The sequence below is a fragment of the Mustela lutreola genome, chromosome 3 (assembly GCF_030435805.1).
Source record: "Mustela lutreola isolate mMusLut2 chromosome 3, mMusLut2.pri, whole genome shotgun sequence".
In the NCBI taxonomy this organism is placed as follows: domain Eukaryota; kingdom Metazoa; phylum Chordata; class Mammalia; order Carnivora; family Mustelidae; genus Mustela; species Mustela lutreola.
In genome coordinates this window covers 2,644,725-2,671,543 of record NC_081292.1, presented here as the reverse complement: position 1 = coordinate 2,671,543, position 26,819 = coordinate 2,644,725, and the positions used below count along the sequence as shown (strand labels likewise).

General features: G+C 56.8%; 1 protein-coding gene across 2 annotated transcripts in view; it reads right to left on the bottom strand.

Moving 5' to 3' along the window:
• SLC45A4 (solute carrier family 45 member 4) overlaps positions 1–26,819 on the bottom strand; it is a 71,288-nt gene that overhangs the window by 22,062 nt on the left and 22,407 nt on the right. For both annotated transcript variants that reach the window (XM_059168725.1, XM_059168724.1), the window contains exon 2: positions 6,382–7,025. In XM_059168725.1, the coding sequence (XP_059024708.1) occupies positions 6,382–6,634 (253 nt within the window). In that variant the 5' untranslated portion in view covers positions 6,635–7,025. The remainder of the gene's footprint in view (positions 1–6,381; positions 7,026–26,819) is intronic.

Below are 26,819 nucleotides of genomic sequence, written 5' to 3'. Positions count from 1 at the left end.
AGGCATCCTGGTTCACACAGAGCTGCACTGGAAGGGGGGAAAGGCTGCATTTTTTTTATTAGACACGCACCAAGTGCACAAGCCGTACCCGGCACCCTGGATGAGACACGAACTTTCCCCGTGAATTAGGAGCCTATAAAGACAAACGTGGTTCTCATTCCTCAAGGAGGCGGTCTCCTTTCTTCTAGATGGCTTTCCTTCCTTTTTCCCTGGAGGGCACACCTTGAACCAAGAGGAAACCAGGGGCAGGGGTGGGGCGGGGCAGGGCACGGAGGGACTTCTCCCCAGGGAAAGGGAGCTGGATGCGGCCAGGCCAGGAGGGGCGTCTGCTCCTTAGGAAGGGCTGCTCTGGGGCTCGGGGCAGACGCTTCCCCAGGCTTCCTTTGAAGAGTGACCCCGCACATCCCCTTGAGGCTCATCACTGCCAGATCCTCGGGGAGCGTGGGACCAGGCAGGTGGTCCCAGGAGGCGTCTTTCCTGGAGAAGGGCTGAAACCGCCTTAGCACGAACTAAACCAAACCTGGGACCTGGACTTGGAGGTGCCACTCTGATCTCCTTTATGCCAATATTTGAGCCTGGAGCCCAGGAATGCGGTTTTTAGAAGTCCCCTCCCAAAGGGGATGGGGACCCAGCATGGAAGAAACCGGACAGAGAGGGACGGGGAGCGCCGAGCAGGCAGGAGGCGCCAGCACAGACCAGCTTTGCGCTCCCACCTGGAGTTGGGATCCTCACCAGCTCTGGATGCCCCTGGGAGCGGCCACTGGGGACATGGACAAGTCACAAAGCCCCTTGTCTTGTGTCTGGCCTGGAGGAAGTCTCTAGGAGGAGGCTTCTAGGGCTGGCTGCCTCTAGGGATGAACCTGGAAGGGGAGTGGGGGTTAGGGGAGGGGTGGAAACTCACCATCCCAACAGTCGGGAACTTCTGAATTCTGACCTTGGTGGCAATGCTACTAATTAAAGAATCAACTTTAAATTTAAAGATGGCCTGCCCTGGGAGCAAGGGTTCAGAAGCACGGGCTAGGGGCTAAGCTGGGCCTGCTCCCAGAACAGTGCTCGGGGACTGCTGGCAGCATCGTCCACGGAGCACGGTGTCCCTTCCATGCCAACATCCTGCCCCTTGCCAGTCAGCCAGAGGCTTGGGGCACAGAGCCAGGAAGGACGGGCCCACCCACCACCATCCTCCACCTCGTCTGCCGCCTCCTGGGCCCAGCCAACATGGCAGCATCCCTTCCAGGCCCAAGAAATGGCACCTGCTTCTAGTCTAAAGGCTCCTTTCAGAGAAAGAGGTGGTCACGTGGGATCAAGACAGTGGACTTCGGGTCCCCAAACGGCCAGGTAAAGCAGGGAGCAAGATCCCACAACTGGTAAAGCAGGTAAACAGGTAAAACAGGTAAAGCAAGAGAGCTTGTCAGGGGCAGAGCTGCCTGTGGGGAGTGGGGTCGCGGGTGCCGTGGCACTCTCTACACTTACTGGCCCATCAGGGAGTGCACGCCTCCCTCACACACACACACAGAGTTCAGACTGTCTGGACTGAAACCGGCACTAAGCCGAATGCTTCACCTCCTGAGGAGCCAGCTCGGCACCAGAGCGCCCACCAGATCCCGCAGAGCAACGGCCCAAGCCAGCCTCGAAGTTCAGCTCCAGGGTCAGAGGAGAAAGGAGGCAGCGGGGCCCTGCCCTTCCCAGAGCAACTCGGAGACAGATGGCCTATGTCGTCCTCGAAGCACCGAAAAAGACCAGTCCTGCCAGGTCGCTTGTCACCACACGTGCCCTTTGCTGAAGATCACAGGAGACAATGTGCGACCAAAAATAAACCCCCAAGACCCAAGCTCCCTGGGAAGGAGCAACCGGCGCGGCTGACAATGTCAGGACCCGGCTCTTCCTTACTGTCCTGCTTGGGCAACGAGCGGAACTTATGCACTAAAACGACGTCAGTCCTGAAATTATGGCTGCTTTCCTAATTTCTCCAACCGAGGACGGCAACAGGCCAGGCCAGCTGACTTCCAGGGCGTACCACATGTGGGCCGGTTCCTGGTGGGGCATTCCGACACTGCATGCCCACAAAGCAGGGAAAGCCGCCCGGGGCGCCCGGGGGCACCATCAGTGTGAAGCGTCTGATTTCTGATTTTCCTGGTTTCCACTCCAGTCCTGATCCTAGGGTCAGTCATGATCTGGGGTCGTGAGACTGAGCTCCCTGCTCAGCGGGAGGTCTGCTCGGATATGCTCTCACCCCCTGCCCCTCCCCCACTCGCACTTTCTCTCACTATCGTAGATAAATAAAAAAGTCTTAAAAAAAGAAGAAAGAAAAAGTGAGACTACAGTTGTGGGATCCAGCGTGAAGAACAGGCCACCATGCTCCACGGTATCGAGAGCAAGTTTCCTGGTTGGTCACCTGCTGGAGATCGCGGTGTGGGGCAAGTGCCCCAGCTGGCAGGGCACCTGGCCCAGTTTGGGCCACCCACCTGCTGGCTCCCGCCGTCCCCCACTCAGCTCACAGACTCACCACAGAGACAGGTGACCCCACCTCCCACCGGAACCTGCAAGGCCGCGCACCACCATCTCCAAGCTCCACGCCGAGCTGACACAGATACACGCCCTGGGAAGGGGACTTTCAACCAAAATATGGGTCCCCGCTGTCACTGCTTAACACACCCTAAAACGTGGCTGTGGAGTTAGAGCACATCCAGCAGGCTGCCTGGGTCCCAGACCAGGCAAGGGGAACCTCTCCCACAGGAGGAGAATCCAGGTCCTTCTCAGTCTCCCAGAGCACCCAACATCTGCCAAGCACACCTGACCAGCTGGCTTTCCGAACCTGTGTACGTTCTACAAATGTATTACGCAGTAATTGTTTCAACCAAACAGAAAGTCCATTTCATAGAAACCCACTAACCTTTAGCCCGCCACAAAATTATGTCAATGCTAGAAGACCCAGGAAAGCCAGGGGACCGGACATAGGGAGATTTAGCAAAATGGGGCAGCCGTTGGCTGCTGAGGCCAGCTCCGGGGTCTCCTTAATGGGGCCCAGGTCGCCTGAGATCACAAGAACTCAACAGCTCGCTCCCTACATCTCTGCCAAGACCACGTGGCAGGGTCATCTCTCCTCGACAGTATTCGCTCCATCTCCCTAACAGAGGCCTCCAGAACTCTCCAGATCTAACCAACCCAGACTCCTGCTCAGCGGGCAGCCAGCAGGGAAGGAACAGGATCCCCCACCTCCACGCGGTGTTAGGGACCCCAGTAAAAATGACCACAGCCACGGGGGTGTCATTCCCCTGGAGGCCCCTGCACACTCACTCAGCCCATCCTTGAGCCCAGTCGCCTCTGTTCCACTTGTCCTCCCGGCCGGAAGGCTGTTGGGTGAAGGGCACCGTGTCTTCCCTCTGCGTCCAGAGACGCCAGCCCTGTGACTCACCCGAGTCCCTTAGCACCACTAACCCCCAGAGCCAGAGGGCGGGCGGACCGGACTCAGCTTAGAGACCCGTGCAGAGGGCTGGGGGGACAGAAGTGGAAGCCACCCGACACCTCCCGGCTCTGCACGCCGCCCAGCCCAGCAGCCACAGCAAAGACGCCACAGGAGCCGGTGTGAATGCGCGGCTTCAGGACCACAAACCAGATGAGGCCGTGGCAAAACCCAATGCTTCCACCCGTGGGGACAACAGAATAGCTCACGGCCAAGGACGCTGAAGCTGAGTGTTGCCGAGCGCGGCCCACGTTCTCGCGATGCCCATTTCCCTTCGCAGCAGGTCAACCAGGCGACTGGAGAGGTTTGGTCCCTGCTCGACCCCAGTGGGCTCCTGCCTGAAGCAGGCACATCCAGGGCATCCCAGGGCCACGAGGAGGCTCCAGAAAGGTGCTGGCTCTAACACCTAGTTCTTAAAGGCCTCTTCCCTGGGGAGCCCCACAGTCTCAGCCGGGTGCCACACGCACAAGGTGAGCATCTCCTCGGATCCCAGCTCCATCCCCTCGGATGGGAGGGGTCACCATGGCCCTTTGAGGTGGTGACCACATACAGGGGCCAAACAGGGCTGGTCACACCGGCAGTCACCGCAGACACGAGGCAGGTGGACTGAACTGAAGGTTACGGTTTCAGCATCAGCTCCGGTAACTGCAGATAACAGAACTCCGTAATAAACACCACGCCTCTGGGCCCGGCAGACAACTGTTCTAAGAAAGTCAGGCTCAAGTGAGAGGACATTCTGATCACTCCTGAGTGTGAAGCCCGACCCCAGGAAATAAACTGGGCCTCCTGGGCTCAGGGCAAGGTCCCCCTGCCCCCAAGCCCTGCTCTCCTCCGAGCCAGTGCCCTGTAGTGCTGGGGGGTGCATACCCTCCCCAACTCCCAAGGGTCAGGGCCTGTGAAGGTGGGCATGTGGAGCCACTCCCACAACCTCCGGTCCAGATGCAGCAAGTGCCTTACCCTCCAGAGTAACACACTCGTGTCTACCGCCCCGGGCTAGCCAAAACCATACCAGCCTCCCGGAGCACACTGGGTACTCAAGCCCCAACAAGGAAACACGCTAAGCTGTACAGAAACTAAGCCTTGCAACCTAGAAACTGGAACATTCCAAGAAGCTGTTAGCGCCAGGGTTTTAAGCCACGATACACATAACCGATCACAAAGAAAATCCGGGAAAATAAGAGCCCCAGACCTGTCCTTCTAGAACAACCTACTTCTCTGTAACCAGAGCTTCTGAATTCTGTACTATTCACCGTAAGCACGAGGTGGTCTAGAGACCGGATGGTGGCACTCCATGTGGAACTGTAACCACCCGCTTACAGTTCCGCCTGCCTCTGGGATGACCTCGGCAGCGGCGCCAGACCCAAGTCCCTCCACGCTGAAGGCCCCAAACAATCCACGTCTGGTAAAATTAGTTGCCGCCGGATTCCCTGAGGTGTGGCCACAAAGCCAGTCTTCGTTTCTTAAACTTGCCAAGCCCATCTCCCCGAGTGCCCTCTGCTCGCCACCCCCCACTGTCACCCGAGGCCCCCGCACAGGGCTGGTGTCCCTCTCGGAGGTCTGCGGCCACCCCGATCCCTCCGGCTCACAGCGCTGCGAGGCGGCTCCGGCTGGTCCCGCACGAGCAGCGACGGGCGTCTCCTCCCAGCCTCGGGTCCCGGCATGCCTGCCCGGGTACGGAAGGGGAAGGGCAGAGACGCAGATGAGACAGCAAGAGGGACCCACGTCACTCACGCCGCACTGTCCCAAGCTCTCCGGAAAAGTGCCCAACCCGGCCTGAGGTCTCCTGAAGCCTCCTCAGGACACCTTTAAAGATGAACTAGGTAAGGCCCGGGGTTACAGAGAGAATGTGCCACAGGGTGGTAAGCTCAGCAGGGGAGAAGGAATGATGCTGAGAAGAGGCAGGGGTGCGTCCCGTAACCATGGCGTCGGAAACCACTGCAAGCACCTGCCACCGCCGAGGTGGGAAGCGAGGGCGCCACTTGTCCCGGACAGAAACGACAGGTTTTCAGACCCTGCACTTGCCCGACGGAGCCGCAGAGCCGTGAGCGCTCACCGAACAGGAAGCATCGTGTCTGGAGAAAGAAACGTTCCTAAAACCACCAAAGCAAGTGGACACTACGCACATGCGGAGTTCTGGAATGAAAGAGAAGACTTTAACAGCTCGGCCCCTTATCCAGAAGGTTCAGAGGCTGGAAAGTTGCAGATTTTCAAGCTCCCTTAGACAAGAGGGAAACTGAACACCGACAAAACACATGGGGCCTAAGGCCCCCCAGCGGTGATCCGGAGGGGACGCCACAGTCTTCCCGTACGGGGCTCTGTAAGGCTCACTGAGCAACTCCGTGAACTCCTGTATTTCTGGAAATACCTGTCATTCAGCCACACAACGTCCACTCGAAACTAAGATTTAAGTCGTCAACAAGAAGCTAGTATAAAAACGTGATTCTGGGTTTTCCAGGCCGGGCTTTGTTCCAAGCACTTGCCTTGTGCCTGCCCGGGAGATGGTCTACAGTCACCCTCTCCTCCTCGGGAAGGAAGGTGAGGGAGAGCCAGGGAAGTTCCCTGGCCTGCCCCGGGACAAGGCAGGTGACCATGTCCAGGAGGCAGAAGGGCGGGAGGTACCGCAGGGGAGCCGGGCAGCCCCGGGATTAGAGCGAGTGGAAGCTGACCGCGCACACCCCAGCACTCAACCACCCCCTTGCCAAAACAGGTACTTCCTCATCCACACCCAAGACCCACCCACCGGAGGGAAAAAATAGCCAGAGTAGGTGGAGGAGAGCAAAAAGCCCGGGACGCTGGTTCCCAGGGCTCCTGACACTGTCCAGCGCACTGACAAGCCCCGCGTGCCAACATGCACGCGAGCTCCAACCGCGACTGCCAACGCTCGGTGCCAGACACCGGGCAGAGGCGCGGACAGCACTTACCAATCTGTAAGAGGACCGGTGTGACCAACGCCGTCTCCATGGCGTAACAGAACTCCCTGCCAAACATCACGGCCCCGTGCATCACCCACAGGCGCACAGGGATCCGGTCTATGGACCCCTCGCTGATGGTCTCCTCATGGGCGTCCGCGCTGCCTGGCTTCTGCAGGTCCGGCAGGGCCACGGGCAGCTCCTGGACTTGCACAGACTCCGAGTCGGCGTTCTGTGGGGCCATTCTCATCACCACCAGAAACATAGATAGAAGCGTGTGTACGGATTTCCTCTACCTGTACAGAGAATACTATCAGGTATCGTTACGGATAAATGAGGGCGCCTTCTCTCTCCGTGTCAGTCGTGTTCCTCTGGCGAGCGGTGCTTATATCCCTCCGTGCAGACAGAGATCTCTCAGCTTCTCACGAACGGGCGAGGCGCGCAGCAAAACGAAAGGATGTTTGGTCGGACTATAAGCACACGGCTTGCTGGTTTACTGTGAATTAGAGTTAAAAATCCATAATTGCCATTCAGTTAATACTAGCTCCATCATCGTTATCGAAGCGGTGCTGAAGTTATTGGTCCTGCTACAGAGCGGTGGGAAGGAGACACAGGAAGGGGGTCCGCCGTTGCTCCCCATCGAGGGACGGGTTGATCTGCAAAAGAGGAAAACACCCCAGCGGAGAGTCAGTCGGGGGCGGCCACCATGTGGCCTCCCCCCGCCCCGCCTCCCGCTGTCCAGGCGCTCTGTGGACCGGTCCTGGGCCACCCGGGAGACCCCAACCTCGGACCGCCGCAGCCCTCTGGTGCTGCCTCCGGCTCAGCCCTGGAGAAGACAAACCCTGACTCCTAGAGAAGCGTCTTCTTGTATGATCTGATCCCGGGCCGGGGTGAGGACAGGACAAAGAAGGCAGACAGCAGGAGAGAGCTCGGCTTTTGCTCTTGGACAGTGAGAACTAGCAGGAGTCAGCAGCCTCCGGGGGTGGGGAAGCAGGGAGGCCCCATAAAGGAGCAGAGATGCCGCCCAGGAGCGGACAGCAGGGAGGCAGGTCGAGCAAGGATGGGCAGCTTGCCGCCTGCAGGGCAGGGGCGGTGGGGATGGTGGGGAAAGGCAGCGGAGTGCATGCTGTGGGCTGTCTACAGCAGTGGCCTTTGACCTTGGCGGGTTACGGCCCCTCTCCAGGGGGGGCCTGCATCGCACACTCGAGGATCTTGTCTAGGGGCTCACGGACAAACCACACACGCCGTTCCTACCGGTGACCAACTCCTGACCCTGGCTCCACATTCCACTGTCCTGGCGCTTCGACAGGCTTTGGAGTGCATTCTGTACCCACAGGACACACCGCAACAAAGCACCCACCCCGCCCCTCTACTAGAACTTTCCCTCAGAAAGGTTTTAGGAAAATGCAAGGCAGTCTAAGGACGTAGCCCCACCTAACCCACCCGCTCGGCCACATGCGAGCCCCCAGGCACCGGGGTTCTCTTCACCCCGCCCTGCAGGAGAAGAGGGGCCCTGAAATCACACCACTGGCTTCCCATTTTGTTTTAAGGTCAGTCTGTGAGTTGAAATCTTACCAGAGACCTTCAACAGCTCGTTTACATAAAAATGCTTCTAGTTACTACTCACTTAACCCAGGATGGAACTTCATCAGCTCCTTCTCCCCTTCCCCCCAGAACCGGTGAGCAACCCAGGGCAGCCTTCACACGGAGCAGCCCCTCGGGGAGCCCCGGAGGCCGTGGCGGGGCCCCAGCCCTTCCCTCACCCCGCCACCATGGCGGCTCCCTCCCGGCCCCTTCCTGCTGCCACGGAACATCTTTGGGGCGCACAGGTACGCGCCCTGTCTTCACGGGTGCGTCCTACACAACCCCTACCCCGCGCCCCTTCGCTTCACTCCGAGACCCCCATCCTCGAGACTGCTCTCAGGACGCCCCAAGTGCCCCCTACCACCTAACAGCTCAATCAAAACCAGGGGGTTGAGGGCTCCTGGGTGGCTCAGTCAGTGGAGCATCTGACTCTTGGGGTCACCTCAGGTCATGGTGCCAGGGTCGTGAGATGGAGCCTGCTTGACACCCTCCCTCTGGCCCCTCCCGCCTTGCACGCGCCCCGCGCTCTCTCTCTCTCAAAACAAAACAGAAACAACCAGGACTTCTAACCTCAATCTTTTAAAAAATATGTTATGAAACTACTTCTAGAAAACACAGTAAACAAAACAGCGTTAAAAAGAACAATAAACGCAAGTTGTCCAGCATGAACAATCACCAATACCCGCTGCTCCCACTCCCTCGCTACCTTGGGAGAGATCCCTGTCCTAAGAAAATGGAAGAGAAGAAATCCGTTTGTCAACCCGTCAATCTTATACCAAAATAGGATCCGTGGCTTTTGTGGGTTTTTCTTAAAGATTTTATTTATTTATTTTGTCAGAGAGAGCCAGCGAGCACAGGCAGGCAGAGGCAAGGGCAGAAGCAGGTTCCCCGCCAAGCAAGGAGCCCAATGCGGGGCTCCATCTCAGGACGGGGGGATCATGACCTGAGTGGAAGGACGCCGCTCATCCAACTGAGCCCCCCCCAGGCGTCCCTGGGTCCACAGTTTTAAATGTCTTTTTCCACCAAATAAGATAGATCATTTTTATGTGAGGGACATGAACCCCAGACAGGTTTCCAAAGCCCACAGTGATGACCTGGGGTTTTAGGGGCAGGAATGATGATCATCGTTTTCCAAGAACCCTAGCGACTTAGTCACGAACATTGAGCCGTCCAGTTCAGCCCCGGCACTGCCCAGGGCTGCCGCCATCCTGACCCCCGCGCCTGAGCAAGGGTGGCCTCTGCCAAGGCCACGTCCACACCAGCGAGAAATCAGGTGGCCGAGCTCCACACTAGGTATCTGCGAGCTCTTCAAAGGCCCTGGTCTCCGGGAACTCTGCCGCTCTGAGGACAGCAGTCGGCGTCTGGACAGGTTCCCGGCTGGCCCAGCGTGGGTGGGGGCCAGGCCGCCGCTCGGCACAGCCCCCCAGTAGGGAATGATCTGGCCCCCAGGGTCAACCAGATCAAAGCTGAGAAACTGTTTGAAGGTTATTATGAAATGGGGAAAAAGGCTCCTCCAGAAATGCCGAAACATTACATTTTACACTATTACATTTTGAATCCATCAACTGGGCCAGATGTGGCAAACTCAACGTCACCACCTCTTCGCAGAACCCAATCAGTCGTTGCTCAAAGTGGACGGGAAAATGCCGGCGGGCCCAAGCCACACCCTCCCAGAGCGGGAGGAGGTGGCCTCTGAGATGCTGCCTGCGCCACGGAGAAGGGTGCCAGCAGTTCCCTCCCGAGAGCCTAAGCATCTCTGCGGAATTCTCCAGAAAGCCCCAGCTCGCCGCCACAGTCTCTGGCGACATGTGCTCAGGTGGCGTGTCTGAGCACCCCCCCCCAGGGCTCAGCACTCCCTGGAAATCAGGCTTGTGGCCCCACCTGTCATGCGATGGGCTCTGGCCTGTACCTCCGTCACACGACCCCAGCCCGGATAGGGACAAGCTCCCGTGGGAGAGGCGGCCACCCACGCTTCATCTGTCTCTGCACCTCCCAGGTGCCCAGCCACGCAGCAGGAGCCCGGGGAGGTCCCGGGAAGAGCGGATGAACACACGAATGAACGAATGCGTGAGCTAACCGCTGACCAGAACGTCCCAGGGGCTGTGCGCAGTGGAGACCATCCCCGCCCGCACCACTGCCCGGGCAAGGGGTTAGGCTGCAGGGAGGCCCGCGTGAGACGACATGAGCATGGCAGGGGTTTACCTGTCGTTCAGGGAGGCTAGGCATTAACACAGCTGGCTTCCCTCCTGCGCAAGCGCAGTGGCACAGTGACACATGCGACTTCACTGTCCTCTACAGTGATGGAAACGACAAACATCGTTAGGGTCTTCAGGGAGTCTGCTCCGTGGGCAGCAGTTAGTAAACAATGACCGTCCGGGCCTCACGGCCCGACAGAGCCCCACATCCGCACTCTCAAGCCAAGGCCGCAGCGCTGCACCAGCGGCACCGTCCCCAGAGCGAAGCCACTGTCCCACTGGTACCTTCCAATGGGGCTTAACTAACAGCCCCGTCAGCAGACAGCAGGCTCCTTCCAGATCTGGCCGAGCCGGTTCAGAGCCAGGCACCCCCGAGACAACACCCGGGCACCCACCAGCATGTATTACCTGGCGGAGCAGGGCTCTGGCCACTCTCTCTGCGAGCTGGGGGTCTTACAAGCTTTTAGGGGATGACAGAAGACACTACAAATCGAGTTTAGGCATCTTACACTTGGAACCAGGAACACTGGGTACCTAAGATGGAAACTGAACAGACCCCACGGCAAGCAAGCCTGTGGGGACGAGCCCGTAGAAGGCGGAAGAGCTCGTGTAAGCAATTCTGCTCAAGAGCCACAGTCAGGCGTGTCGGGGCGCTCGGTCGGTTAAGTGGCCGACTCTGGCGTTGGCTCAGGTCATGATCTCCGGGTGGGCAGATGGAGCCCGGCATCAGGCTCCACGCTTGGCCCAAGTCTGGGAGTCTCTCTCTCTCCCTCTGCCCCTCCCACTCCCACTCGTGTGCTCGCACATCAGTCTGCAAACAAAAGCCGCGGTCAAAATGTGCACAGCACGTGGGAGGTGAACCAGCCAATTCTGAGACCCCCAAGAGGGACAGAGCACGATTCACAGACTCTGGGTCAGGCTATGCACACAGGCTGTGGGTTGTGCAACTCAGCCATTAGTTCACAGTGACATCTCGTGGAGCACATGTGACCCCTCGGACGCATGTTCCTGTGTGTGGTGGGAGGGAAGGATACACCGTCCCCTTCTCACAGCGGCCGTCGGACCGTGGCAATAGCGTTTATCTGGAAGTCCACTCCTGACACTCTGAGACTTCTCTCTGTCCCCCATCAAATTTCCACCAGTACTTGGGTCTGTTCCCCAGGTCTGCGTTCCGTCCGCCTGTCTGCTGCCCGTGCCCAGCAAGCTGCCGCTGTAAGGACAGAGGGTTCTGGAGCTTTCTGACTCTGCCGGGCCCGTACCCTCCCCCCTCTCACGGCTTCCTTCCCCAGCACGCCCCTATTTCTTCCTGCAGGCTGGGGTACACGCAGACGAGCTTGAAGAGCTGGACTAGCTCGGGAAAGAAGTAGCTTCTGTTGGTAATTCTTACTGTGACTCCATTACTTTTATACATTACTTGAGGGAGGACCCCTGGGTACCCTCAGCCGGAGGAGGACGGGCTTTCTGCCTGCCGGGGACCACCTCAGCGCCTCTCGTGAGAATTTCAAAATACTCTTTCCACAGGCTTTGCACATTTCTACTTCAGTTTCTAACGATTTTCTTTTTTTTTCTTTGTGGGCACTGTGAGCAGGATCTTGTCTCCGCTTGTACCCCACCTGCCTGGCCATCCTACCAGAAGGCTAGTAAGTGTTCTTTGTTCCCGACGAAATCATGCCGCGTTCACGCTGTCAGAGAAACTTACCCTGACACAGAATACTTCCAAAACTGGCATGTCCCCAAGTGTCCCTTCCCCTACAGTTAAGGCTAATGACTTTCACATTTTAATTTGGTAATCTACTTCTTTTAAGTGTCCGAGAACAGACAAAAAGGCTACCACCAAGTTAACAACAGATCAAATGTCACCAAACTACGCATAGTCCCCGCCCTGGCCTAACAGGGTTATTTCCAAAGCTCTCATTCGCGTTGCCTGGAACCTGATCGTCAGCTCCTCGGAGACAGAACTCAGGGTCCCCCCACCCCCGTCTGAACCGAACTAAATCACAGCACCGACCGGTTCAGGAGCGAGGGACCAGGACCTGCGCCGCAAGGGCCACACGTGTTCTGGGCACGAAGACTCTGACACAGTCTCCCCTCGCTTGCTCTACTTCAAGGGCCTTCCCAGCAGGACTCCACAAGGAAAGGAAAGGAAGACGGCTTCGAGAAGGAAAGGCAGGAGCTCACGGGGCAGGATCAGCCGAGCACCTGGGCCGAGGGTGAGTCATGGCACTGAGGGGAGCCACCGACCCCGTAAAAGCAGGTTTGCGCTGCCCACGAGCCTTCTTATCACCAACGGTTTTCTTCAAGGAAGCTGTTTTATATAAATGGTAGACCATTAACCAAAGGAACTAAAACCATAAAATGAGCCATTTCACGCACATCCTTCTGAAGGACCGAACGACGAAGCCTGAGCTCGAACCTGGCAAACCCGCAGCAGCAGCTGGACAAGGACGGGCCTGCTCCTGCCCCGCAGCGCGGACAAGGGCGTGCTCCCCAGAGCCTCCGCCAGAGCTGCCCAAAGACGTGAAGTCTGGGCTGGGACCCCAGAACCTTCCATCCAGAAGACCCAGAAACACGCTTCAGACAGATTTTCCCCGGCTCGCCTCCGGGGCCCGCGGCAGGGGCTGCCACAGCGTTCAGGGACAGCAACCAGGGTAGGATTTGCAGATGCACTTAGACCAGTGAAACTACCATTGTTCCAATCAACAACTTCCTCTATTGTCCTGTTTCTAATTTAAGGGTAACCGATGCCAGAACACGTGACTTCCTACAATTTGCTCTGTGGAAAGCTGGCTGTGAAGGAACGCCATGAAGCAGTCAACTGCGGAGCCGTTTCGGACAGACCCCACGAGCTCCGGTTCAGCCCCACAATTCCATCCGTCTCTGGGAACGCGGTCGGAGGAGGGAATGCGGGTCGGCGAAGCGACACCAACACGTCCTGCTCCTGCCACCCTCCCCCACCCCCACCCCTGGCAGCGCTCTGGGCCCTGGAAGCAACGGTGGCTGCTTTAGGGCAACAGCCGTTGGCTTCGTACCCCCGCCCTTTAAAACCGGCCATCTGTAACCCCGAGACAATCCACACAGCTACCAACACCTTAAAACGTCATCAACTATTAACCTCCGAGGACCCTGTTGAAGAGCGGTGCTCAGCCCGCCTCTCTCTCACCAACGACCACCGCAAAGAACCCGAACCCGCACACAACACAAACACCAGGGAAACCGAAGACCAAAGACCGGCAGCGGGCAAAAAGGAAGACCTGCTTTCAGACCAAGAGTGTAAGAAGATGTAAAATCCAATCAAGTTCAACATATCCTTGATAAGAAAGCAGCACTCCGACGGATCTGTTCACAAGGTTATTTCCTGCAGAGTATTCAAGAAATCCCACTGACAGGGGCGCCTGGGTGGCTCAGTGGGTTAACCCTCTGCCTTCAGCTCGGGTCATGATCTCAGGGTCCTGGGATCGAGTCCCGCATCGGGCTCTCTGCTCAGCGGGGAGCCTGCTTCCCTCTCTCTCTCGCTCTCTCTCTCTCTGCCTACTTGTGATTTCTGTCAAATAAATAAATAAAATCTTAAAAAAAAAAAGAAAGAAATCCCACTGACTTCCAACATCAAATCAATGTTGTATCAAGACACAGAGAAGCCAAAGACAGAAAGTATTTGCAAACATGACACTTCTGCTGAAGGAGTCTTCTCCAGAACACAGGACGCGCTCAACAACAAGAAAACGAACACCTTGACTTACGAAAGGGCAAGAGAGTCGCAGAGACAGCTCCCTAGAGATACGCGGACAGAGAGTCGTCGCGTGAAGACACCCCACGCCACACAGGATCAGAAACCGGTAAGACAAAACGAGATCCCACGGCGCACCCACGAGAAGGGCCGCGGTCCGCGCACAGACAACACCAGGGGCCGGCGAGGACGCCGAGCAGCAGGACCGCTCCCTCGCGGCTCGTGGGAACGCGGGACGGCACGGCCACACGGGAAGACTGGCGCTTTCTCTCAAATTAAACACGCTCTTCCCACGGGGCCCAGCAACCAGGCTCATCGGTATTTACCCAAAGGAGCTGAAAACTTGTGTCCACACGAGAATCTGCACGTGGATGTGTCCAGTTTTATTAACTGCCCAAACCTGGAAGCGACCGCGGCCCCCTTCAGCAGGAGAATGTTTAAGTCAGCCGGGACCCACCCAGGCAGTGGGATGTTATCTGTGCCGAAACTAAAGGAGTTCCCAAGCCCCGTAAAGATGTCCAGACCCTTAAATGCATATTGCTAAGCGAAAGACGTGGATCCCAAAGGCTACTCTCTGCGTGATTCCAACCCCTTGACACTCCGGGAAGGGCAACACTACGCTAGAGACCGTAAAAGACGTGTGGCTGCCAGGGACGGACGGGGTGGCACGGTGGGGAGCAGGGACAGACGCACGTGTGCAGAGCAGAGGCATTTCAGGGCGGTGGGACTGCTCCGTAGGGTACCGTAACGGTCCCGTCATGACACACCTGCCCATACCCGCAGAGTGAACAGCGGCGGGGTGACCCTGACCGTGGACTATGGACTTTGGGTAATGATGATGCATCAGTGCAGGTTTCTGAGCTGTTTTTGTTTTATCTGAGAGCGAGTGAGTGTGAGCAGGAGAAGGGTGGGAAGCAGGGCCCCCGCCGAGCAGGGAGCCCGATGAGGCCAAGTCCCTACAGGACGGTGCTTTCAGATGTGAGAAGGTACTCCGAGGTACAGAACGTTCAGACCGATCACCTCCTGAGTCCTCTCTTGTCAGGGGTTTTGGACTGTGTATTTTCTTTCTTTTCTTTTTTTTTTTTTTTTTTAAAGATTTTATTTATTTATTTGACAGACAGAGATCACAAGTAGACGGAGAGAGAGGCAGAGAGAGGGGGAAGCAGGCTCCGTGCTGAGCAAAGAGCCCGATGCGGGACTCGATCCTAGGACCCTGAGATCATGATCTGATCCGAAGGCAGCAGCTTAACCCACTGAGCCACCCAGGCGCCCCTGGACTGTGTATTTTCTTAACGTAAAGGGCACTTTTTAAAGAATTGGTAAACTATTTTTTAGAATAGTTTAGGTTCGCAGCAAAATTGAGCATCAAGTACCACTTTCTTCCTTCCTTTTTTTTTTTAAAAAGAGATTTTATTTATTTATGTGAGAGAGAAACAGTGAGAGAGAGCATGAGCGAGGAGAAGGTCAGAGGGAGAAGCAGACTCCCCGTGGAGCTGGGAGCCCGATGCGGGACTCGATCCCGGGACTCCGGGATCATGACCTGAGCCGAAGGCAGTCATCCAACCAACTGAGCCACCCAGGCGTCCTCAAGTACCACTTTCTGTATCTCCCTGTCCTCAGGCATGGGAAGCAGCCCCCATCGAGAGCATTCCCCAGCAGCGTGGCACGTGCGCTACAGCAGAGGAACCTGGGGCGCCTGGGGGCTCAGTTAAGCATCTGCCTTCGGCTCAGGTCTCGACCCCGGGGATGCAGGGTCCGACCCAGCACCCGGCTCCCTGCTCAGCGGAGAGTCTGCTTCTCACTCTGTGCCCCTCCACCCTCACAAATAAAGTTTTTAAAAAAATAAATGAATAAATTGGGGCGCCTGGGTGGCTCAGTGGGTTAAAGCCTCTGCCTTCGGCCCAGGTCATGGTCCCAAGGTCCTGGGATCGAGCCCCACATCGGGCTCTCTGCTCAACAGGGAGCCTGCTTCCTCCTCTCTCTCTGCCTGCCTCTCTGCCTGCTTGTGATCTCTGTCAAATAAATAAATAAAATCTTTAAAAAAAAAAAAATAAATGAATAAATCAATAAGGCACATGACTTTTGTGGTTGTCCCCAAGCACACAGACCCTCAGTGTCATGGCCCCCACCACATTGCTGGGCTGCCAGATCAGGGGCTGGGGTCTCTCAGCGGTGATCAGGCTGTGAGGGTAGAGCCCTGGTAAATGGGGTCCGTGCCCTCATGGAAGACACCCCAGCCACTCTGGCTCCTTCCACCTGCACGGTGAGGCCACGGCGAGAAAACGAGTCTGAACCGGGAAGCACGCCCCTCAGACAGACAAAACACCTCCAGGACGGTGAGAATTCCGAGGGTGCTGGCGAGGAGCCCCCCAGCCTGAGGTTGTATGGCAGCCCCGAAGGCCAGAGACCGCGCCCATCGGACACGCACCCAGGGCACAGCCCGGCATGAGACGCTCCCCACGGGTCCGAGGATCACGTGCCGCACTCACGTGGCACGGTTATCAACGGCATCCTCCCCCCTCGCCCCGCTCTCCAGTGTCCCGGTTCGGACAGCGCACTGCCTCTCCGGAGATCAACGAGCAGAAGCTTAGCTGAGACTTGAACCTTTTCATAACCCAACCTTTGAGTGTTCTGTGTCCCAAGACATAGTGGGGGACGCTTCAGAAACCAAACGCGATCCACGTCGGACCTGACGTCAATCTCTATTTGACTCTGTGGATCGGCTTGCTGGGAACTTGATGTTGGGAAAGGGGGCGGAGGGAGAGATGGTGCGTACGCACTGCTGCATCAACAGACCGAGGCAGAGCAGCAAAGGAAATGTGGCAAGGGGCCCCCTGGGAGCAAGGGATGAAAGTGTTCCTGTGCTGTGAACAAGTCAGTCTAATTAAAGTGTTTCTCAATGGAGTCGCATCCCAGCAGGAGGCAGGAGGGGCCCAAGCCCGGGACCCCCCACGCCCCTCCCAGGCAGCTCTCATACCGACCATACTGCCCGGCCCCTCCCCGCTGGACAGCCCCGGTGGTCTCCTCCCCTGTCCTCTTACACACCTGCCCCCTCAAACACGTGCCCGACCCCGCACAAATGCCTCCAGCAGAGACCTGGGCCAGGCCACTCCCTCCCCCAGCGGGCCAGGGCACCACACGTGACCATTCTGCAGCAGCCTCGGCCCCACCGTAAGCTCCCGGAGGTGGGGACAGGCCTGCAGGACAGGAAGGAGCAGCTCCAGCCCACATGCCTGGCAAGCAAGATAGCCTCTGGGCTGGCCAGGCCCTTCTGCTTTGCCTTTAGATCCCACAGGCCTGAGGACAGAGCCAGGACCAGCTGTCTGCCTTCCCCCAACTCTGGCCCCCAGGTAAAGGGAGGAGCACATCCCCCGGGGCCTGAGGACACAGCAGACAGCAGGCGCCAACCCTGAGGGCAGAATGGCTAGGACCCCACTGGGTGGTCCAGTGCCTTACCAGTGCAGGCACTCCAGCCGGCTAGAAAGAAATGGATTCTAGAAAGAAATGGATTCGTGAGCGCTGAAGGTGGAGGACGAGGGGTGCCTGGGGGGGGGGGGGGGGGGTTCAATGGGTTAAAGCCTCTGCCTTCGGCTCAGGTCATGATCTCAGGGTCCTGGGATCCAGCCCCGCATCGGGCTCTCTGCTCAGAAGGGAGCCTGCTTCCTCCTCTCTCTCTGCCTGCCTCTCTGCCTACTTGTGATCTCTGTCAAATAAATAAATAAAATTAAAAAGAAAAAAGAAAAAAAGGGTGGAGGACCAGACCAACCCGTAATTACCCCATTAGGAAAAGAAAACCGATTTTTAGAACTGCCTCTCCCTTAGAAGAGCTTATTCTCTTCCGAATGGGAAGCAGACATCAGTGTGTCCATGCTAACGAGCAGCTGAGATGGTTTTTTTTAAAGCCTTAAGACTGGCATATTGCGGGGCGCCTGGGTGGCTCCGTGGGTTAAAGCCTCTGCCTTCGGCTCGGGTCATGATCTCAGGATCCTGGGATCGAGCCCCGCATTGGACTCTGCTCAGCGGGGAGCCTGCTTCCTCCTCTCTCTCTCTCTGTCTGCCTCTCTGCCTACTTGTGATCTCTGTCTGTCAAATAAATAAATAAAATCTTTAAATAAAAAAAAAGACTGGCATATTGCAATTCAAGTAAACTCTCAAAACATACACACTACTTACAGTGTTCTTTCGTTTTAAGGCACCATACCCTCCAAATAAATCACAGCAGCTCCCAATTTCACAGGTGGGTGGAATTTCTCAGGAATTCCTCTGCTTTGATCAAACTGCCTGAGTCCAGGGGCGCCTGGAGCATAAAACACGGCCCGGCCACGCCTCACAGGCAGTGCCCCCGGCCACCTGCTAGGGCTCTCGTGCTGGGTCCGACGACGCCAGGGCACTCGAGGGGACTGGTCCCGGCCCAGCTGGGAGGCCTCCGCTGGGCCTGCATTCTTAGCAGGACATCACAGACACCAAGAGGCCTTCCCCCCTCCAGTGCAGTGCCCAGGAGGACTTGATCTGTCCCATCGTCCTGATCCCCACAGGGCCCTGGGGTTACACCTCCCGTGGGTGGGGAGGGCAAGATAATACACATCCAAGCTAAATCAGCAGACTCCACAGTCTACGTGATGGTACATATTTTGAAGGTTGGACCAAATCAAAGCACTATTCTTCCCCAATTTTAGGGGGCAAGGCATTAAGACCAACCCCAAGGACCTCTCTACACAGAATCCGTCCGCACTTCGTGCTACAACAAGCTGCTCCCTGATACGAGGAACACAGCCAGCATCCAACCCTCAGAAGGCAAGGGCAAGTTCGTTTAGGAGGAGGTTATGCTGAACGAGGACAAACTGCCCCCAGAGGAAAATATTCCCTGAAATGTTTGCCTTCTGCTAAAATACAGAAACTTTCTCCTATAAATACTTTCTACCTCTGGCCTTCAGAGACTTTTCCCAGATTTGCATCATCAACTCAGTGGGATGGGTTTTGTTTCTTAATTAAAAAGCAGCAAGTGGTTTCCTTCCCCTGCCCTTCTTCTCCGTGTCCCGAGCAAACCACTGGCATCTGCAGAAGCTTCGGCTGCCATGGAAACAAGAGCGTGGCCGCGTACCGCGCAGAGCAAAGCCTCAGGACCGCCGGCAATGCCGAGGGGCAGCCGCGGTCAGCACTTGGAGCAGCTCTGATCGGGCACGGTCCTCATCTGGGGGCACAGCCAGGCGCACACGGACGCCTCTCCAGGCCACGGACCAGAGAGGCTGCAAGCTGCCTCGGGACACTTGTAACCACTGAACGGTATTAAAACATAAAAACACGAACGCCTCACGTTACAAACACATCTCTGAGAGCCAGCAGAATGAGGGAGAACCACTAGCCACTCTGCCAAGACACAACGAAACCCTGAGACCTTTTGCCAGCATTTATAGGTCAGACGAAAGCAAAGCAGTTTCCAGGTTCCGCTTTTATCCTAAGGCAAGAAGGCCGCGGAGCCACGGAGTCAGACACTGGTCTGACAACATGGAATGACTTGAATTATGGGCCACATTGTCAGGTGAACGCAAAATGCCTGTTCTGGGCTTTTTGCTTTCTTTTTTTTTAAGATTTTATTTATTTATTTGACAGAGATCACAAGTAGGCAGAGAGGCAGGCAGAGGGGGAGGAGGAAGCAGGCTCCCTGATGAGCAGAGAGCCCGATGCGTGGCTCGATCCCAGGACCCTGAGTTCATGACCTGAGCTGAAGGCAGAGCCTTTAACCCACTGAGCCACTCAGGTGCCCCAAAATGCCCATTTCTAAAGAAGGGAAGTAGGAAATCTATTTGAGAAATGGCAAAACCAAACCTAGTTTTCTTATAAAAGGTCAAGTGCTGGTTAATGAGTAGAACTTATATGCGCTCAATATATGCCTGGAATCAAAATTGCTCTTCTAAGAAGTACAAGGACAGCAGCAATGCGGGCCCTGTCTCCCTCCATACACATGATGCCAGAGACCCAGGTCGGCGATGTTCACGGATGGGACAGGCCGTGTCTACACCTATAGGCAGCATGCATCGCTGAACCACTAAAAACGCCGTCTTTCGTATTTCTATGCCCTTCATAAATCCCTCCATCTCACAACTCCTTACGACACCTACAGTTGGTTTTACATCAAGGAGCACGGGGGGTCCCGGGACCCCAAGGGGGAGCCCTGCCCAGAGTCCCAGGGAAGGCTGGGCACCGACGAGGCCAGGGTGGCCATTCCCCCTGACCGCCCCCCCCAGCCCAGGGAAGAGGCTGGGAGCAGAGACAATCTCTTACAGAGGGGGGAGGGGGGACAGGAGGCTGCTCTAGTTTTCTCAACGGCGGAAGTCAGACTCTACCTCCACAGGCAAGTCTAACCCCTTAACCTGGAGGCTCCCTGATTTTCTGGGACAAAGAAACCCTGTCTGGTACCTCACCGACGGACCCTTCCGCCACCCGGAGAAGTCAGCAAATCAGAACCAGGGCTTCCTTGGGAATCCTGGGCGGACTCTCCCTGTGGAATTCGTGAGGGGGGCCCCAGCACCACAAGGAAGACTTCTGAAACACGGAGGCTGTGGTCACCGTGTGTCCAAAGCTTCAGAATGTGAATACCCCTGGGCTGCCATTCCCTCTTCGGACCTTGTCCTAGAAACAAAGGCACAGGCAACGCTGAGGACGCCGCTAGAAACCCGAAGTGTCTGTACATAAAGCGTGGAGCACCAGGCTCCGATTCCACGGCGTGCCTCCCTGCTGGCGTGGGAACACAGCCCGTACCGCGTGCAAAGGGCAGGTAGAAGTCAAGTGGACGTTACAATCATAACAAGTATTTTTTTAAGGTACGGAAGCAGAGAAAAAGGTGTTATTTCGGGTGATTTGTAGTTGTAGTTGTTCTTCTTCTGTAGGACCTAAATTTATTTTAAATTTATAAAGGGGGCGCCTGGGCGGCTCCATGGGTTAAAGCCTCTGCCTTCGGCTCGGGTGATGGTTCCAGGGTCCAGGGATCAAGCCCCCAATCGGGCTCTCTGCTTAGCGGGGAGCCTGCTTCCTCCTCTCTCTCTGCCTACTTGTGATCTCTCTGTCAAATAAATAAATAAAATCTTAAAAAAAAAAATTTAAAAAGAAACAGTAGGGGCGCCTGGTGGCTCCTAATTTCGACTCAGGTCATGGCCCCAGGGTTGTGAGGTGGACTCCCACACTGGGCTCCATGGGAGTCTGCTTGGGATTCTCTCTCTCCCTCTACCCCCATCTTGCACACACACTCTTACTCTCAAATAAGTAACCATTAAAACACACACACAGAGTAAATTACCTTTACAAATAAATTTTCTCTGGGGTGCCTGGGTGGCTCAGTGGGTTAGAGCCTCTGCCTTCGGCTCAGGTCATGATCTCAGGGTCCTGGGATCAAGCCCTACATCAGGCTCTCTGCTCAGTGTGAGTCTGCTTCCTCCTCTGTCTCTGCCTGTCTCTCTGTCCACTTACAATCTCTATCAAATAAATAAATAAAATCTTAAAAATAAATAAATAAATTTTCTGGTAGTCTCCAAATGCAGGACAAGATGGGGGCGTGCGGTGGGACACAGCATTCTGCAATCACAAGGTCAAATCTCGCAGGAGCCAGACTGGCAGGTCCCCTCCATCAGTGCAGGTTCAAAGCGGATTACCAGGAACTGGCTCAGAAGCTGCTCCCAGTCCGCCTTCGACATAGGAGACGCAGACTGTGCTCTAACCCACCCCAGCAAGCAGCACACCCATCCCACATGTTTTGGGGCAGGAAAAGTTATTCGTTCCTCCGGGGCCCCCGGCTGGGTGTTCACCAGGCTTCTACCCCAGTTCCCAAACACAATCCCACGGCTTTCCCGCCCACAGCACCTGTGCGCCCCGCCCTGTAACTCAGGACGCTCTGTTGCACTTGGCCCCCTCCCTACTGGACAGAAGGCAACCACCCGCGCCCGTCATCGGCCTCTCCTACTTAGAGGCACTCCCAGGGCAGCCTGTCTACAGGGCCCTGTGCCCGCCGAGGAGAACGGAGTCCACTGCTCTCTCCTCTTCTCTCTGGGTTAAGGGACAAGACAGAAAAGCACCGCAACAAGGTCTGAAATAGGCCCACGCAGGATGAAGAAACCCTAATCTTGTCCAGGTGACACGCAGCCCCCCCACCTGCGACCCAGACAGAACTGGGCTCCCGAGGCCCAAAGCCTCATGTGTGCTTCTCCGCTGCCCCCCCACTCAACTCTCTGCGGGTGATGGCGTTCCCCGGGCCTCTCAGCACTGCCCTCTGGGACTGGATTACCAGCTGTGAGCCAGCAGAAGGCTGCCTCCAGCCCGCGCAGAGAACACAGCCAAAAACCCAGCGCCAGGCTCACAGCCGGGCCTCCCTGAGCAAGGGGAGGCCCAGATCCCCAGATGCCCGCAGTGCAGGTGACCACAGCACAGCCAAGTGTTACCACCCCCCCACACACAGGGCAAATCCACGCACAGGAAGCCCACTGCAGCCCTCAGCCTCCCCACGCGCCATACCAGGAGACCGGCAAGCTACACCTGATGCGGACGCCAAGTCAGGTAGCGACTGAAATGTCGCCGCAGGCCACGGGGAAGCCCAGAGAGATAGAGAACCACAGCCACCTTCCCCCAAAGGGCCGTACCCGGCCACCCGGCTGCTCAGAAGCTCCTGAGGCTGGAGTACAGGAATGAAGTTAAACCAAACTCCTCTGGGCAAACAGGTCTCAGAACCAGACACAATGACACTGGCTCTCCATAAACTCAGCCCGACGGTCGGACCTGAGCACGTGACCACAGATGGCCCCCACGTGCGCAAAACGAACGGGGTTCAACAGGGTGGATTTTACATCTCCTGGAGAGCCACGGGCACTCGCGAGAAAGTCACTGCGCTTCATACAGTGCTCTCCACCCGAGCCGGCTCCGCGGCACACAGCCCCGGTGACTGGTCCGGCCAGCCCAGGGACCTCAAGCCCAACTGCCCTGAGGCCGGACAGCAGCAGCACCCACCACGGAACCTCACTTGTTAAGACGGATTTTCGGATGCATTAGAAATAAATGTGAGGGGGACAGAGTTTCCCTCTAAGAAGACAACAGGGTCCTGTGGACGGAGGGTGGGGACGGAGGCTGCCGCGTGGTGAGGACTACCCAAGGCCGGGCAGCCCTACCCTTGAAGACGGTTCGGATGGTACGGTGTGCTGGGTGTATTCTGCTGAGATAAAAGTGAACAGTGCAATATGAGAAACTTATCTAGAAATGACCTGGAACGCCCTATCAGCAAGGCAGTGGGGTATCTGCCCCTGTGGGTACTCAGCGCACCCCAAGACAATTCAGCCAACCCCCATCTTGGGCACACTGAAAGCCTTGGGCACACTGAAAGGTCGGGCACTGGGGCAGACGGGGCTGCAAATTTGTGCCACGGAGTGGGGGCCCTGGGGACACACTGCCACCGCCCCCAGCAGCCGCACATCTAGCTCTGGGCCTGGGTCAGGAGGGAGGGGGGCAGGTGGAGACACACAGAGACAGCCAGACACAAACCACCGGAGACCAGCAGAGGAAGGAGGAACAAGTCAGCAGGAAAGAGTGAGTCAGCTGACCAAGGAGGAAGTGCAAGGTCCCTAAACTTCCCCGCAGGGCACAAACAGGACTCCACGGGCGCCCCCTGACCTCCGCTAGGCACTCCCGCACATCTCGCCACCACCAGGGCAGCCGCCTCAGCCCTCTGTCGTCCCACGCCAGCCCAAGGTCCAGCGCACAAGCCCCGCCCGGCTGACACCCTCACCCAGGCTCCCCCAGTCCCCGAGAAAGGCCTCTGTCTCCAGTTCTGGCCAGCCCCCGCCGGCCGCAGCTGAATCATGGTGACATTCTGCAGGGCCGAGCCTTCTCGGGCACAGCTTCTCACCTCCTCCTGCCCAAGCCCACGCCCGTCCCCACTGCCGGTCCCTGACACCCTCAGCACCAGGCCTGGAGCTAAGGAGGAGCCTTAGACAGCCTGGAGCTGTAGGGAGCCTGCGACCCCGAGGGAGCCGGAACCCTGCACCCCAACACACCAGGAGGCATTTCCCTCAGCTGACAGTCAGAGAGGGCTGCCAGGTGGAGGACACAGGCTCCGGAGAAGATCCAGGAAGTGGTTCCTTTTACTAAAAAGTAACCCCTCACAGGAAAGATTTTACTTGAGTTTTTTTTTTTTTTTAAAGATTTTATTTATTTTGACAGACAGAAATCACAGGTAGGCAGAGAGGCAGGCAGAGAGAGAGGAAAGGAAGCAGGCTCCCCGCTGAGCAGAGAGCCCGATGCGGGGCTCGATCCCCGGACCCCGGGATTATGACCTGAGCCGAGGCAGAGGCTCCCAGGTGCCCCTTTACTTGAGTGTTTAGGAAGGAGCTCACTCTCCGTGTTGTTCTCCTTAAGATCTGAAATGTCCAGACAGGACGAAGGATAACCACCTGCCCCCCCACCCCGGTCTAGGTCGTAGTGAGGCCCACTTTCCCCCTGCAAGGAAGCACCTCCAGTCTGACAGACAATCACGGAGAGGCAGGGCTGGCTTCAAGCACCAAAGTCCACATTCCTGAAAAGCCTGCCCCATTGCAAAAGCAGTTAACACCTGAACGGACGCAGACTGAGCCCGAGCCGCCTGGTCTCCCCTCCCCCAGCGCAGGCTGAAGGCTCGCCAGCAACAAACAAAAACCACAGGGATACAGGCCTCTCTAGAAGCACCGCCAAAACGATTCCATCTGTTAACAAAAACTAACTGTTGAATTAAAGGTTGCAAGTTCAAACACAATCTGCCTATTGTAAACAGTGCCTCAGTTTATCGAGGTAACAATAACGCTCTTTCAAAGATTGATAAAGTTCTCCACAAATACTTGCCCTCTGGCATTTTTAAGATACTTTGCAGGATAAATATTAGCTTGAGACTTGCCTACAGGAGAAGTGAAAGCAGCCAAAGAAGCAGTTCTAAAAAAAAACAGAAGAAAAACCAGGAGTGGCTTCAGCTTGGAGGGAGGAGCTGGGCCCTTGCCCCTGGGCCAAGAGCTCGGTGCCAAGGCTGGGCCGCATTACCCCACCCGTCCTGGGCCCGCCCAGCCCAGGAGGGCAGGGCCGCAGCCCCGTCTCCCCAGTCTCCCCAGTCTCCCCATCGGGGGCACAGCGCCAGGCCCTCCACAAACAAACCACCCGGCCTACAGAAAGACCTGGAAAACTGAGTTAATTAAAAGGAGAGATTTTAAGATAATGGTCAGGATGGGAAAGAACAAGGAGCATCACAGCTTCAATCTAATTTAAACTTAATTTCCTGGAAGACCGTGAAGTCGTCTGGGTAGCCGAGGGCAGCGCAGTGCGGGGAGAGTGGCCCGGCGTCAGCGGCCGGCCTGGTGGGCATGCGCCACGTCCTGCCAACGCCCTGACTGCCTCCCAATGTCACTGACCCTTCACCCCACCTGCGGGGTCTTTTCATGGTTAACACAGTAGCTCACAACTCAGTAGGAACCGGAAGTGAGCTCAGAACAAAGCCAGCCACCACGCAGGTGACACGTGGGGGGACACAAGAGTAATCTCCAGTGAGGGACCAGCTCGGGGAGCCGGCTGGACCCCGGGCCCAGGGCTCTGTGCAGCCCGGTGGGCAGGGGGTACCGAGCACCTGCCAAGCACAGCCTCGCCCACCACAGGCCCTACAACACCAGCCCCAGGACCTTGACACCTACCCCTCTGACCTTCTGAGGCCACGCTCCTCTCCTCACACTCACACTCCTCTGAACAGAACAGCACGCTGAGAGCCCTCCCAGCCCTGAGCATGTCACACACTTGACACAAGCTATGCTGCCTCCCACAGCTGCGGGCAGCAGGGCGGGGACACGGGCCACAGGACGTCCTGAATCACCAGTGCACCTCTCGGGCTTGCAGACTGACATTTAGCCCTCAGCGCCCCGTCCACACCGGCAACTACACCTCCAGACCGCACAGGCCACCGCCGCGGAGCCCAAGCCCTGCAGGTTCTCGGGGAGCGGAGCTGCTGTCACCCCCACACCCTCGCACACAGGACAGCAGTCACCTCTGATTTCATCTGCGTGAGAGTGTTGAAATCTCCCGCATGGGGACGCCTGGGTGGCTCAGTTGGTTAAGCAGCTGCCTTCGGCTCAGGTCATGATCCCAGCATCCTGGGATCGAGTCCCACATTGGGCTCCTTGCCCCGCAGTGAGCCTGCCTCTCCCTCTGACTCTGCCTGCCACTCTGCTTGTGCTCTCTCTCTCTCTAACAAATAAATAAATAAAATCTTTAAAAAAAAAAAAAGAAAAAAAAGAAATCCCCCGCATGATCCAATCCTGGGTGGAGCACATCGCCATGCGTGGCCCTAACCGAGAAATCGCATGGAGAGCAGAGAACAATCAGGCAGGGCTTAAGTGAACCCGATGCGGGCTGATTTGGGCCTGACTGGCCTGGAGCACCATCAAGTAATCAATCTAACAGTGACAACACGCCTGGTTTCACGGGAACTTTTACGCAGAGCTGTCACTGAAAGGGAAAAATCTTTGTTGGAAACACAAAACTTTAGATTAAGTGGTTCTGCTCCCTCATCAGAAAGCAGGCACAGCCAGCGACTTCGCTGTAAAGGAAGGGGCACGTGCGTCAGGTCTAGAATACCGCAGAGCCTTCTGCACGGGACTTCCCCAGCAAGAGAACGCTGACCACGGAGGATGGAGGCCAGCTACGTGGTCAGGACGACCCCCTCAGCGTCGCCTGCGGAACACAAAGAAGCCGCCACCTGTGGTCTAGGATAGGGTCCCTCCCTTCAAGGCACCTAAAACAGGGTGTGGGGTGTGGGGCTGGGTAGAGAAGAGGGAGAAGCTGTGTCGCCACGCGGCACAGCCAGGGAGACCGCCCCAACCCCCATGCGGGGGATCAGAAGTGGAGGAGACCCACGAGACAACAGAGGGCAGCAGGCAAGCCGAGACCGACCCAGGGACAGG